General features: G+C 36.1%; 2 protein-coding genes across 3 annotated transcripts in view; one reads left to right on the forward strand and one right to left on the reverse strand.

Annotated features, from left to right (window-relative positions):
* Positions 1 to 3,766, forward strand: part of LOC142354514 (alkaline phosphatase-like) — a 6,661-nt gene extending 2,895 nt beyond the window's left edge. Inside the window, exons 2-7 of the mRNA XM_075406837.1 lie at positions 735 to 878; positions 1,229 to 1,456; positions 1,736 to 1,938; positions 2,272 to 2,497; positions 2,746 to 2,998; positions 3,389 to 3,766. Of these exons, the coding sequence (XP_075262952.1) occupies positions 735 to 878; positions 1,229 to 1,456; positions 1,736 to 1,938; positions 2,272 to 2,497; positions 2,746 to 2,998; positions 3,389 to 3,665 (1,331 nt within the window). The 3' untranslated portion in view covers positions 3,666 to 3,766. The remainder of the gene's footprint in view (positions 1 to 734; positions 879 to 1,228; positions 1,457 to 1,735; positions 1,939 to 2,271; positions 2,498 to 2,745; positions 2,999 to 3,388) is intronic.
* The window catches only part of LOC142354515 (STAM-binding protein-like A), a 26,677-nt gene extending 12,094 nt beyond the window's left edge, over positions 1 to 14,583 (reverse strand). The window contains exons 1-4 of one of the 2 annotated variants that reach the window (XM_075406839.1): positions 14,456 to 14,583; positions 8,026 to 8,090; positions 7,876 to 7,951; positions 7,137 to 7,352 (exon numbers count right to left, since the gene is read on the reverse strand). In XM_075406839.1, coding sequence (XP_075262954.1) covers positions 7,137 to 7,352; positions 7,876 to 7,951; positions 8,026 to 8,090; positions 14,456 to 14,503 — 405 coding nt within the window. In that variant the 5' untranslated portion in view covers positions 14,504 to 14,583. Of the gene's footprint in view, positions 1 to 7,136; positions 7,353 to 7,875; positions 7,952 to 8,025; positions 8,091 to 14,389 lie in introns of both variants that reach the window. The other variant, XM_075406838.1, reaches the window with a different exon arrangement.
* Positions 14,584 to 15,451: the final 868 nt, after the last annotated feature.

Raw genomic sequence — 15,451 nt, forward strand, 5'->3', positions numbered from 1 at the left:
TAAAAACGGAGGTAAATGCTCGAACAGAAAGAAGTCAAAATTCAAGTCATGAACAAACTAGCTTTCTGCTAAAAAAAACCTGTAGAATCTCAATACTCCTCTTCGAGTCGTAAAAAAAGACCGACAGGACTAATATAATTGCTACAAACTTCGTTTGAGAGCAATTAATCATTTGAAAATTAGTCCGAAGTTGCTTGGTTAAGAACAAAAATAACAACCAAGCAACGTCGGACAACTGCTCGCGAACAACTGACGGTGGCTCAATTTTATTGTTTTAGTATGCTACCGTCGTGGAGGCCTGTGGGTTTATGTTAACTAAGGGGCTTCAAATGACGCTCTATGATTACTTACAACCTGATAATTAAAGTAAAAAAACCATTTCAGCGCACTTTTCAATTGGCATTTTAGAGTAAACTGTCACAATTTGTAGAGATGCTTAAAATTGTTAATGAGAAAGCAAATTAAAACTAGACCATGCAAAAAAGAAGAGTCAAGGTGAATGAAGTCATCCGAAACAGCCAAGCAAAAATGATGTATTAAAAAAAGACACACACGACTAGAATAATTGCTTCTAACTTCTTTCGAGAGCAGCTTCAAACTAACATAATGAGAACCTCAAACTTACAAAATGCTAATTTACCAACCCCCAACATAAATTTCCGACGTTTTTTTTTTTCAAATTCTCGATGGATGTAAAATAAATCGCAATAGCAAAGCAGTGTTCATTTTCACAGGTCAGAAGCACGATAGTAGCAAAGCCGGAGAATTGCATAGAATGAAAATGGAGACGAGATTGCCATTCGTTGCAATGAGCAAGACATTCTCAACAGACCACCAGGTGCCAGACTCAGCCTCAACCGCATCTGGCATGTTTACAGGTGAGAATAAATCTAAAGTGGTGGTTGGGGGGAGGGGGTGACTAAATAACTATCAACAGTGGTTAACAACGTTCAGTTAGTTTATTTAACAAAACTAAAAAATTGTTGTTTTACACTTTGTTTGAGAGCAATTAGCCTCATAAAACTAACATATAGTTGGCTGAGGTAAATAACATAATCCCAAATTTAGAGTGCACAGTTTTAACGAACAATTTTACACGTTTTATAACAGAAAGTTGAAACTGTATGCTTTTATGAACACTAACCAAGATTCACAAATTCGAAAAGCTTGTTTTTTCTGGCAATCTTGAATCAATCAGTGGTCGAGAAAAATTAACATGACTGTTTAGGAGTGAAAACGGACTCAGGTGTGATGGGATACAGCGGGGACTCAGTAGTAAGAGGCTCATGCGGTACAGGGGGACATCCACTAAAAACTATTGCCGATCACGTGAAACAAAAGGGCAAAAAGGTGGGTGTGGTGACCACTGCCAGAGTGACTCATGCTACCCCCGCAGCGGTGTACGCGAAGAGCGAGGAAAGGTCATGGGAAGGCAGCGCACCTGAAGGTTGTACAGGTAAGAACAAAGGAAAACAGGAAAGCCATGAAAATGCTTCACAGTTTCTGCTGTGTGGTGAATTCTGCTGTGTGGTCAAGAAAATGAAAACAAAGAACTGAAAAAAAATAATTTGTACTTAAAATTGTGTGACTAGAATTTAGAATCTTAACATGCAAAAATTTCAGAATAAAAGTTAAAAAATGCACAACATAAGTGATCAACTTTTACATCCCCCCCCCCCAAAAAAAAAAGCAAACAAACAAACATTTACTAAGTATGTAAAGGATCCATGTTTAGACATCGCTCTACAGTTACTCGAGCAGCAGGATTCAGAGCTGATAGACATCATGTTAGGAGGTGGAATGCGCTCTTTTGTGCCTCAAGGCAAACGCTCCTTATTTGGAGAGGACGATTCAGAACGGAAAGATTTAATGGATTTGGTGGAACTTTGGGAAGTACAAGGTGGAAAAGCAGTTCACGAGCTCAATACACTTTTAGAGGTAATTTATAGACCGGGTCCAACATAATTTAGTGCCCACTCTCCAACACGGAAGAGCCTGAAATTGAAGTAGCAACTGCAACAAACTGATTTTGTAGGTTCTCTTCTTGAGGTGTTTCAAAATGAAAATTTAATTAATATACATAATTTTCCTTAAAAGGTGTGCTTTCCAGATTCAAATCTCAAGTCCTTCAATATTTGCACCCACAATAACAACGAAAAGAGAAATCATGGAGGGGTTTGTCGGCAATGCGGTGGGGTGGGGGAAGCAGGGAAGGAGGGAGGGGGTTAAGAGGGGAAAAATATACACGCTACATTGGTGAATCATTGTTAGGTGGAACCCTTGGATCTGCCCCTTCTGGGACTGTTTGCGGACTCCCATTTAGAGTACGAGGGCAGAGCAGAAAAAAGAGCCTCTGAACCGACACTGTACAACATGACACTTAAGGCACTGGAGCTGCTCAAACACGCAAACAAAGACGGATTCTTTCTCATGGTCGAATCCGGAAGGATCGATCATGGACAACATGCTAACAACCCTTACCTAACTGTTACAGAAGGTAAATATCTTAGGAAAAACAAACCTCCAAAAAATTGCCCTTAACACAATTAACTTTTGGCTTCTCAGCAGCTTCGGCTAATTGTACACGTAGAAACTAGTAAAGCTATGAAAGAGGTGCTTAAAGATGCCGTACCGGCTTCACCATTTTATACCGTTTTTGAGGACAAAAAGGCAAAATCAGACCAAAAGTCCATCAAAAATACCACAGGCCTAATACAATTGGTACAAAAACTAACTCAATTTCAGCCGATGCATTCGACCAGACCATTTCTGCGGTTCTGGACCGCGTAGACTTGGATGAAACCTTAGTCATCGTGACAGCTGACCATAGCCACGCATTCGCAATAACTGGCTACGCTGATCTGAATAACCCTATTTTGGGATACAACCCAGACTGGAAAACAGGGCAGCCTCAAGCCACTCTGACGTACGGGGCTGGACCACTGAAGAACGTTTCTGCACCTCCCACGAACACAAACGAATATCACTCGGGGTTCAGGTAAATTAGGACACTAATCAATCAATTAGATTATGCCTCCTATAAAGTCACTGAATAAAGAATGCTGCTATTATGTCACAAGATTTTAAAAAACAGATTTAGGTGCGTTTAATCTTCAGGATAGCAAAAGTCTATTTCGATGAAAATGAAAACTGAGTACTAGGAGATCTACTCAATTTGATCTATAATTTTAATCGTGAAACCGCAAAAAGAAAACATTTCAGTATTTTTTTTACAAGTATAGGGAAACAGAATAAATGAGAGAGAATAAATGGGAGAGCAGCCAAATTCAGATGACTTGCATTGTTTAAGCAATTGAAAATATTCAAAAACTTAGTTAAAAAACTTAACAAAAATCCCAATTTTCGACTCGAGATTTCATCTTTCCAGATACCCAGTAGCAGTTAACAGCACTCAAGGTCGCCACGGGGGCGAAGACGTCTTAATACTGGCCAATGGACCCATGGCACACCTGTTCCAGGGCATCCGGATGCAAACATACATTGCAGCAGTCATCCAATACGCCACATGTACTGGGAAGTACCAGGATGCATGTGAACTAAAAGAATTCAGCAACAGAGTCACGACTGCTGCTATGATTCCAACTTCAACGTCACTGTTTATTTTTTCCTGTGTCTTCATGCATCAAATGCTACTATTTAAATAATTTGAGAATTAGAAACTGGCCCTATACTAGCTGCTAATTAAATTAAATCTGTCTTGAAAGCACATTCAACTCGAACCACTTTAATTTAATTTTCCAGAAAAGCTTGTGCTTTTTGTGTTACTCAATCCCCCAGACCCCCCCCCCCAAAAAAAAAACTATTTTTTTTACTCAGCGTCAATTTTATTATCAAATTATCGTTATTATTTTTTCGTTTGGCCGTACGGGGCTAAATCATTACGACCGAACCTACAATGTCTCGCTTCCCTCACCTCACTCAAAAAGAAATTGAACGCAGGGAGAAATTTTCAGACTAAGTATTGGAAATATAAGGATTTCAAAAATGCTGAAACAAAGAATTAAAGCGCAGCAGTTGCCTCAACTCCGTCGTGATGATTCTGAGCGTGGCACAGAAAGTTCCCACATAGCCAGCAAACAGCCGCCGTTGACCACCTGGCGTCAATTGGAAATGAAACAGGGAGAAGAGATAAGGTGCAAATTGACAACCTTATTTTTTTTCGAAAAGTCAAAAAGTGTTCTATTCTAATTTAGTGTGTAGTGTTAGACAAATGTGTTGACATCAGCCTCTAAACTGGAAGCTATCAACTTTAATACAGATGCCAATTAGCATTCTCTCCAATGAATTCAAAAAATCTAAAGCACTATGATACGGCTGTTTCGGTTTATCCCGTTTCGTTTGATTTTAGTATTGACCTAGTAGACCGTATCCACTACATTGCGAGAGTTTAAAACCCATTCAGTAGAAAGAGTACGTGAGGTAAGTTAGAAGTCACATGTCGAAGTCGCGACTTGTTAAAAACAAAAAAAACATTGCCAGCAGTCTCCTGAACCGACTCGATGTTAACATTCACTTAACAAGGACCTTTTGAAACACTAACAAGAAACATAACATGAGAAATGCAAAAAACCATTTCTTGAAAACATCGGTTGAAATTTCTTTACAAGTTGCACCTCTCAAACAACAAACGTCAAAAAAATGCAATACAAATAGTCAGTAATCAATAAATGACTATCATCTGATCTACGGCAAAAACAAAAGAAAGGCGAAAACTAAAGAAATTGATAAAAGACAGGAAACTTTGCGAAAGTCAGTAGCATCAAAATGGCTGAAATGGGGACAATCAATGGCTGAAATGGGGACAATCATAGGGACATTTCCAAAACAACGGCGTTTCAGTTAACAAACGTTAGCTAAAAGTCGAAGTCAAAAATTGACCAAAAATACGGCAAAATATAAGTCCAATGAACTGAATTTTGAAACTAAGCGACAAGTCGACCAGAAAACCAAAACATGCAAGACTAAAAAATCGACTATTTTTCCAAAATGAAAAAAAAAACGTAAAACGATCACAATGAACTCAAACCACCATTTACAATCACTTAATTCTCATTAGCAACCGATTGAACTATTGATGTCATGAATGCCAAGAGGATAATTGATAAAAATACAACCAAAACAAAAAAAAATTAATCGAGAAAAACATTTGTAAACGAATAAATTATCAGTCAAAAACGCAATAGTTATGAATTGAAACAATTGATTTGATTAATTTAAGCATCCTTAGCAACCAATGATTCCTGTCATTAGGGAGACTGAGAGAAGACAACAAAGTGAACAATCAAAACTTGAAAAGCTGAAAAATTTGATAACATTTAAAAATAATCTCATGTCAAAGTAATAGAAAGCATTACCTTCGCACCAAAACAAACGAATCGAATAACTTAATCTGTATTTGTAATCAACAAACATGTCCTTAATGAGCTTAAATGATCAGACAACAAAAAGTACAAGAAAAATTTACGGCAAAGCCAAAACGCTAACAATCAGAATTTTTTAATAACAAACAGTGTTTAAGTCACGAGAATTATATCTATGAAAACAAACCATTAATAAGATTAATTGATGCTTCAATAGCAATCAATAAATAACAAAAAATAAGGGCAAAAACAAAAATTGACTAATATTTTATGACTACAAATAGTGCCTAAGTCATAAGAAACATTAGCTGCCCGTTAGAGCAACTGTAGAGAGGCGCAATTAGAACACAGATGTATCACATCAATAGCCCTCAAGGGAAGAAAATGCAGACAGAAATCAAATTGACGCATGTGAAAAACATCCCTCTCAAAAACTTGAAAATTTGATCAAACACAATTTCTCACCGCAATTTCAAGATAGTTTGAGGAAAAATCACGCCACACCAATACAATCTAAAACGTTTGAATTGTTAAAACGAGAGCGTCTCAATAATAGCCTTTTAGAACCTGTCAACGGCTATAAAATTTATCAGCAAGATATTTGTATCTGATCTTAGTCCAACTTTACCAGTTGATTACTGATTTGACATTTTGTTTTTGTGCAAAAAAGATAACCCTGGAAAAACTTCTCTCGAAAATTTTTAGATACTTTATAAACTAGGGCTAGCATTAACATTTATTGCTTAAAACGAGACAAGCCAGAGCACAGCCAGTGTCTAATCAGTTCCTCGTGATTTTCTATCTCCTCCCCCTAAAATTTGTTGATACTCAGGTTTTCAACCCTTTCTTAAACAAGTTAGATAAAGACTAGCTGGACATATCAGACGCATGGGGGCGAAAAAACACACATAACCAATTAACGTCGGATGAATAGCTCTCAAATGAATGGCACGCGGTTGCCTTCATCAGTAGGAATGAGGAGCGGGATGGAGTGAGAAACAGTCTGAACCTCTTAAAACTGACCCTCGGACCAGAAATTTAGACTCCTCCATTGCATACTTAGAGCTTAGTAAGGTTCAATAAAAATTTTCCATAGAAAGAAAGTGCGGCTAGCCCTAGAAGAATATCTAACCCTCGAAGAATTGGAACAAATGGACAACTGGAACAAAGTTTTTTAAAATTGTCTCAAATTATAATATCTCGAACTATCTGAAATTATCCCTTTAGGCCCGAAAAACGTGATGAAATTGGCCAAAACTATGACTAAAAATGTCAAGCTTTCACGGCTCCCTAACTTTAAAATTTTATTTTGAAATTAAACATTGAATTTTCTCTTTGTAGTGATTCAACAGATAAAGAGACTTTAAAATTACACAAAAGTCAGTCTGGGATGCTCTCAGAAAAAGTCAAAAATTATACGGTCAATACAAGTGGGGCTAGCATGAAGTTCTCCCATTATTTCGCTAAAATATGGGAGCAAATTGTTAATGACAGAATTTGGCGAGCTGTTATTTCATATAACTACAAGCTGTCCATTAAAACGACGACTGCCTAAAAGCTAAATTTGTGGAGAAATATTGAATATAAATTGTTTCATCTAAAATTTTGAAACCACCAATCTAAACTCGGAAAATATGAACAGGGTGTCAAATGATATTTCGCAAGGAAAGTCTGGATCCATACCACTGAGCACACTTTGAGCCCACTACACTGAAAAATCTCAGGCGTTACCGGACCGATGGAACAGGAACTGACCTTAATCTGGGCAATCCTCCTTTCAAAATCCTCTTTTTCCTCCGCTTGCCGTCTCTCCTCAACCTCATTTTCCTCCAACTGTAGGTCTTTAGCCACTTGTTCACTTAGTTGATCGCTCACTGTCCTCTCTGTCTCGTACTTAGCATACTCTTTCTCCAGTTGTTCTAGAAGCTTCTTTTTCAGACCCTCAGCGACACCCAGTGCATTTTTGGCACGCTGGAAACATTACCGATTCACATCATCAGATAACCGTTAACGATGTCTGGTTAAATTTCTTAAGCTCTAATTTCATTGTTTGATATCTTGAACCAATGAACGATATAGGTAGCTTCACGTTACAACACATTTCGATGTTTTGTGGAACGTTATGTACGGTTCCATAGAGATCTTGCTTGAACAAAATTTACATTCCTAAATTTTTTGAGACAAGGAGATTATATAATTCTGGCGCTCACTATTCTGTTGATGCTTTAAAAAATTTCGTTTAGACAAGGAGTTAACTCAAGTGTTCACATAGAAAGATGAATCCAATCAGAACAAACTTTCTGAGGAAATTAGATAAATGGGACTGTTTCCGTTTGTGCCCCCTCCCACAAGCTTAGTGGTTGCATATTATTTGCTCCCGCCAGACGCACGTGCCATTTTTTTACAAAACGATTTACTATCTAATGACACGTGCTCCTTAACTGGGTGGTGCATAACATTGTGGGGGGCACAAAGGGAAAAGATCCGATGTTACCTTTTTCAGCAACTTAGTTTCTTCAGGAGTGAGCCTCGAGTATCCCGGGTGCTTCGGAAGCTTCTCCAGAGCCAAGCTGAAAAAAGCCACAAAAAACTATAAAAAAGACCATTTTGCTTCAAAATAACAGCCGATTAAAGTCACACTCACCTGACAAACTTCATGTAAATCACAAATGCACTCGTCAAATTTCTCTCATCCATGTAAACTCCACCCTAAAAATAAACATGAAGCCTCACATATGGTCCATGTCACTGATTTTATAATGTTCAACTTTAAAAGTATGAACATACATTTAGCCGGCGAGTTGTCGGAAAATACCCACGATCAAGACCAATTAAACTTATCAAATGGGGAAAATTTGCCAGATTGGTCAAACAAGAACTCCGTTTGCGTGTTGGATTTTATGTGTATGTTCAAATGAACCGTAATTTAAAGATCAAATACGAATATGAGAGCTGTTCTTGGTATGGTCTTTAATTATATAGGATGACCTCAAATTATATTGTGCAGTGAAATGATGCCACGCATTTTTTTTTCAAAATTTATCTTTGAAGGACCTAACATGTGCGGTATCATTTAAAGCTCGCCGAGTCGGTACTCCTCTTTTCAAACAAGTTAATCAGACATTAACTGCTATAGACCAGCTGTGCCCAAATTCACACATGTTCAGCCGGTCAAATTGCTCATTTTGGATAACTTTGCTAATGTTTCTCATCATTTTTGGCTTTCTCCAGCAGCCAAAGTGTACCAAAAATAGAACGAGCTGTTATTAATTGGTAGCGCAGAGGGACGCGCAGAGGGATTTTTTTGAGCATCCACTTAAAATTATGAGAATTCTGTTTTTAAGTACTCTTCTTTTTTCTTTCTCAAAAAATTTTCGTAGTTCAACGATTCGTAGTTCAGCGACTTAAGATTTTAAGATTCGGAGAACTTTGATTACCTCAAAAACAAGAATTTTTAAACATACCCGATAGATGGCCGGAAAATAACCGCCATTGATTCCCATAACCCCGATTGGGATTGAAAGAACAAAATGAAAAATGATTTTTGTACAAAAGTATTTTTAAAGATCGAACTATTTTGATGTCATTCCACAGTTAAACATAAACCAGTTTTTTGATGATGCGACACGGGGGCTAGTATCAAAAACAACAAGCATTAGAGATGGTAACTAGACTTTTAAGAACAAACTTGCGGCATCTAAAACTGGGCTTTATGGGTTCATCCCGTTTCGATTCCTGATTTTGTTTTATGAGCCCGTTCATTTTTGATTGCTTTGCTGAGCAACTGCTTTTTAAAATCAATTTGAGCAGAATGAATGAAGAACAAAACCAGCCGAGAGAAGTCAGAAAGATTCCACGCAAAATTTTTGAACAAGCTGCGCCTTACGGTAAAGCAAAACAAATATTTATTCGAAGTAAAAAGCATAAAGGGAAAGTCCTGAAATGCAAACCAAAGAATTGAATGAAATTGAACAAATGCTGTATCTCACCTGCAGATCAATTGAAAAATGCCAGCCAAAAAGACAGTCTCCAAAGATCAGAAACTAAAATAATCAAACCAAAAATATATCCATGCTTTCTCTCTAAGCTTTTACCTCGATAGCCAAATTTGATCCATTGAAAAACACCCATTACCGCACGCACAAGCCTTGACTGGAGTTTATTAGACACTAAAAAAAGCAAGACCGCATAAGTGGCCCTTAAAGATCAATAAACTCAAGAAAATAAAAAAAAATTTAAACAATTGAACGCAATTGCAAATTATCTTAAAATGCTGCTTAAATTAGCAACAATAATATCTTCAGAACCATTTCATTGTCTCCAGAAACTATCCAGTAACCTAATTTCCAGCACTGAAAAGTTTTGCTGGCCCATAACGATCGATAAACAAGGAAGACAACAGTTTCCAGAAAATTTGAATTTTTTTAGAAACTTGGATAAAAAAATTGCTAAAATTAGCATCACTTTGCGTGTTTATGTTTGCAGTACCTGAACACATAGCTCAAAAATTGTCATAGAAGGTTATTATGTCTTGCAAAATACCTTTTTAAACGTAAATTTGGGACTGATAAAACAAAAAACTCGAAAAATGAAAAATGGCACCGTTTGGGTCTCAAAAACTAAAAATGACCTTTTAACCTTGAATTAAGGCCTTTAGAGCAGCTGCAACACTCTAGTCACTTAAAGGACTATCAAAGCCAGCTATGGTCCTCTATTGCAATTTAATGCGTGAAAAAGGTGTGGAAGTCTTGCAAAACAAGTGTGCACCAGTTTAATACAAATTCTTTGGATAGTAACAAATATATCCCAAAAATTCAATTTACTAATGACCTGACAACTAACATTTTTACATTATCATCAAACTAAGACCACGATCCTACATGTGCAAAAACTGACTATACTCAACCTTAGATTGAGCACAAAGTACACCAACCCTGTGAGAATAAATGTCAAACAAAATAAAAGCATGCAAAAACCAAAGAAATAGCAAATATCAATTTGGCAATAATTTTTTTTGCAATTCAGTAGCCTCCAAGTCAAAGTAAGAAAATCACAGAACTATATGTCAGAGTCCCTTACGCCAGCGTAACATAAAACCGTAGAGGTCACACAATACCTTTAAGCAGTTCTAATTTCTAAAGGACAATAAAGAGGTCAAGATTCAAAAATTCACCTGATTATTTCTCGAAAACAACGGTATCTCAGTCAATGAAAATACTCGATAAAAGTTGGAGCTAATAAATTGACCAAAAGTACACCAGTTGAAAAGCTAGGACAACTGTTATTTTTGAGACAAAGCGATAAGACATAAGGAAAACGACAGAAACTGGCTAGACTAAAGAATCAACGTTTACTTTCTGAAAAAGTCAAAATCAATCAAATCAAAAGCTACGGTCGCAAACAATTCTTTGAATTCAAATCGTCATTGGTAACCATGAGACCTGTCATTAATGACTATGAGATAAGTCAACAAAGTGGCCAATAAACATGCAAAACCCAAAAACTCGATATTTCTTGAAATAAAATTTTTTGTCAAAGTCATAGAAGGCATTAGCTTTAAACAGAAACAGTTAAATCGATAAACATAACCCACTTAGCATGGACTTATGAGACTTGTCCTCCGACATAAAATGATAGGATGAAAGGTTGAACAAATAGAAGCAAAATTTACCAAAAGGTTTTGAGAAAAAGCAGTGTCAAAGTCATGAAAACCAAAAGCTGTTAACTCTAACCATTAATTATGTTCATTTATGCCGCCGCATTAGCAAAATATGAGATGTCATCGAAGATACTGAGTGATTAGACAACAAAGAATTCAAGCAATTCCAAAACATATGTATCATACTGAAACCAATCAAAAGAAAAACACTGAAAAATTGACGCACGTGAAAAAAGGTCAATCTCAAAAACCAAGTTTGTTCAAACATCAGTTTCGCACTCCAGTTCTAAAAAAGTTTGAAAAAAGTTACCCCTTAAACTTACTTGATTTTTTGCTCCCTTTACTACTTCGACGTGACTAAAATCACCACTCTAATTTGAATCTGTGTGAACAGATCTTTAAAAAAAGACAGCACACCAATACAATAAATACTTTGGATTGCAAAAAAGGAGCGCCTATATATTAGCCGTAAAAAGGCATAGCATGGTAACTCCTGAAAGACAATAAAAATAATTGAATAACTACTTAGCTGCACATCAACATTTTTCCGGTAACATCAAATTTTGCCAGCCAACAAAATATATGACTTGGAATGCGCAAATGTTGGCCAAAATTCTAAAAACAATTTTTAAATATTCATTTCTCCACAGCGCAGTGGCGTTAAAAAACCGGCGAATAAAAAATTTTAATATCTATTGACAATACGGATCTTTAGAATGCGTACAGCATAGAGCAAGCATGCCGAAATCAATGACAGACAAAGTAGTGGCGAAAACAAAGTTAGCAAAAATCCGATACTTTCAATATCAGTGGCCTCAAAGTTAGAAAACATAACACCATATCACAAAAGTTACAATCGCACAACATACAAAAGTTCAGAGTCCAAGAATTTTTTAAATTCCGTTAGGCGAAAGAAGGACGAGAAGAATTCCAATTTGGGCAAGATTCCAAATTTTACTCAAACATTTCAAAAAAAAATTGGTATCTAATTAATAATAATAATTGTGGTTTCAGCGTAATCGCAGCGGAACAGCATTAGGCCTCCAGTAGCCTGTTTTCAGCTGCCCTTTTTCTGATTATTCCCCACATTTCAGACTGATCTTTTTTTGAGCAGCATTGCTCTTTTTTGGTGACTATAGCCACTTTTTTTGCGTCTGAAACTGTCACGTGGTACCATCATTGCAGCCAACATTGGTCAGGCTATGGTCAACCTGAAGCTATGGTTAAGTAAGAGCTCATCCTTACACGGACAGCTTCACGGAGGCAGGGGATCGAACTCTCAATCATTGGCGTGTGAACCACAAACCTTACCTCTCGGCTATCACGCCACCTTAATTAATCTAATAAAATAGCTTAAAACTGAAACCGATAAACTGAAGAAAAAACAACTCATTAAAAGACAACAGAAACTGTTGTCGTTCATACTAAAACAACAGAATTACATGTAAAGAAACAAAAACTTGCAGAACTAAAAAATCCAGCAATAATTAAAAAAAAAAGTGGCAAATAAATGAAATTCACTGGTATAAATTCAATGATTATTTACATTGATTTACATCCCAGTCGCAACAGACAAGGGAATTTAATGATTTATTCATTAACGGAATTTATTGATATGACAACAAACTGCACAAAATAATAAAGGCCAAACTCAGAAGTAGGCAAAAATTTTTTTAGAAAACAAATTGTGTAAAATTTATTGAAGCTACTAGCTAAAAAAAACATTAGGTTCATTTACGCCTCACTATCAATCGATGAGACCTGGACTTAGTAACAATTATAAGACAAGATGAAACATAGCCGGCAGATTGTCGAAAACTAGCCGCGGTTGACGCGCTAGACCCACATCGGGATTGAAATAGAAAAAGAAAAAAGAAGAGACAGAAATTGACAGATTTTACTAAGATTCAAAAATTGTTCTAATTCAGTGTACAGTTTCAGTTAGATTCTAAACCTAAACTTAATTCAACTTCTAAACTGAAAGCTATTACGCTTAATACTAAAGTCAGCTAGCAATTGATCTGATGAACTTTGAAAACCTAATGCACTATGACTTAAGGACCGGACTTTATCAGTTTATCCGGTTTCTTTTGATTTTGCTCTTTTAACATTGCCCGTATTCACTACATTGCGTAATTCAATGCGTGAAAGAAATTAAAATCCATTCACTTGAAACAATGAACGAGAAAAGTCACGAGCCAAACGTAGAGGCGAAAACTAAACTAGCAAAAATCCGATACTTTCAATATCAGTGGCCTCAAGGTTAGAAACCATAACACCATATCACTATTCAGTAATCAGCGCATAACATACAAGTTTAGAGTCCAAGAATTTTACAAATTCCGTCAGGCGAAAAAAGGACGAGAAGAATTCCAATTTAGGCAAGATTCCAAATTTTACTCAAACATTTCAAAAAAAAATTGGTATCCAATTAATCTAATAAAATAGCTTAAAACTGAAGCCGATAAACTGAAGAAAAAACAACTCATTAAAAGACAACAGAAACTGTTGTCGTTCATACTAAAACGACAGAATTACATGAAAAAGAAACAAAAACTGGCCGAAATAAAACCCAGCAATATTTTATTGGAAAAAAAGTGGCAAATAAATGAGTCACGAGACAAACGTGAAAATCAAGAGTTATGTAAAACGAAAAACGTGATCAAAAGGTAAAGCCAAAAAAAAGGAGAGCGCCGCCTAAGTAATAGCCGTTGAGAGGCTGACGACGGCTATTAACAACGCATACACGTAGATTTCAAATATTCGCTGACATTATTTTGAAAACAATAGGTGTTTTAAACATTGAAATAGTTAGCTTTGAACTGATACGATTAATTCAATTGTTAGGCATCATTTGCAGCTGATGAGACCTGCAATTGATGGGACTAGGTGATAAGAGAACAGAATTTGTTCTTAAAATACGGGCAAACAACATATAATTCACAAATACTTTATGGCAATTAATGGTTTCAAATTTTAGCAAAAAATTATCTACCGGTTCAGGGATTCGAGCAATTTCAAATAGGCGCACATATGTGTATCATATTAACATCGCTCAAGAAAAGAAACGCTGAAAACAGCAGCCAAATTGCCCCACGCCAAAAAAAATTCGCCTACTATACGATGACGGTACATTTTTAAAATAAATCTGAAAACATCTAAATGAAAAACCACCACTTGATTATAGCTAAATTCTTGAAATTTATAAATCAAATATTAATTTCTTAAATCAGAACAGATTAAGTTTCGATTTTCTTTAAATAATCTTATTTAAAAAGTATTTGAATCCCGCTCCTTTTCTGTAGACGTTTTGGAAAATAAGGATGAGTTTCGTGACTTCATTCCTTACCATTCTCAGCATTTCCTGTCCACTTCTTAAGTACATTTTAGCATCAATGTGGTTAAACACGGGTACCTCTGTCTGCTTGTGAAGCAAGGCCATAGTCTCAATAGGGGTCAACATCTTGTTTAGACAAGAGATCAAGTCACAATATAGCTACGTCATTTTAATCATCTGAAAGGCAAACGAGTGATTGTTGAAAAGATTATTGAACAGATAGTTCTTACAATGGGAGTTTTCGAATAAAGCCCGGGTAAGACACTTTCATTTTTGTCCCATGTTCTTCATTTTGCATTTAAAGAGTTTCTTTCACTGAAATTAGTTTCGGTTCTTAAAATTCGCCCAACTCTTTACATTTAGACTAAATTTCATTATCAATTGTTAACTAAGTGCTGATATGGAAATAATACTACTTCTTAAGAGAGTAATCTTTAATATTACGTTTGACAGATGCCAAACTTTTAACCATCCAGTATTACGGTTGTTAGAAAAGCAAATGCTATGAAATTAAGGCTAATATTGTTCACGGTTGATAATAACGCTCAGAAAATTTGTAATTTTACTGCTGCAAACATTTCAAAAAATGTCAAGCATAATGAAATTTTCTTTCAAAGACTGTAAACAGCCGAGATAAATCAATAGAATTTAACGCAACATGTCCAGCAAGCAGATCAAGCAAAATAATATTTTGTTTGACGAAATAAAGAACATAGAAGGACAAGTCACGAATTTAAAAAGTTGACTATCGGTCTCTTTGGAAGAGCAGCATCTGCTGGCACGCAATTCAAAACATTGGAAAACAAAAATCATAAGAAAAACATTTTTTTATAGCCGCACAGCGATAGCTGGGGCTATTATTGGCCTTCTCTTGGTTTTTTTTACGACTCGAAGAGGAGTATTGGTTTTCTTAAGGTTTTTTTTTACCGGAAGTACTATTCGTTCAGTCGCTGTTTTGACCTAAAAGCGAAAGTGAGTAAAATTGCCGTGTGAACTAATTTCTGAGCGAGAGAAGTTTTTTGATCATGCGCTGCGTTTATTCAATGACGTTTTGACTTTCAAAAGTAGTTTTTG

The sequence above is a fragment of the Convolutriloba macropyga genome, chromosome 15, assembly GCF_964194025.1.
Source record: "Convolutriloba macropyga chromosome 15, txConMacr16.3, whole genome shotgun sequence".
Classification (NCBI taxonomy): domain Eukaryota; kingdom Metazoa; phylum Xenacoelomorpha; order Acoela; family Convolutidae; genus Convolutriloba; species Convolutriloba macropyga.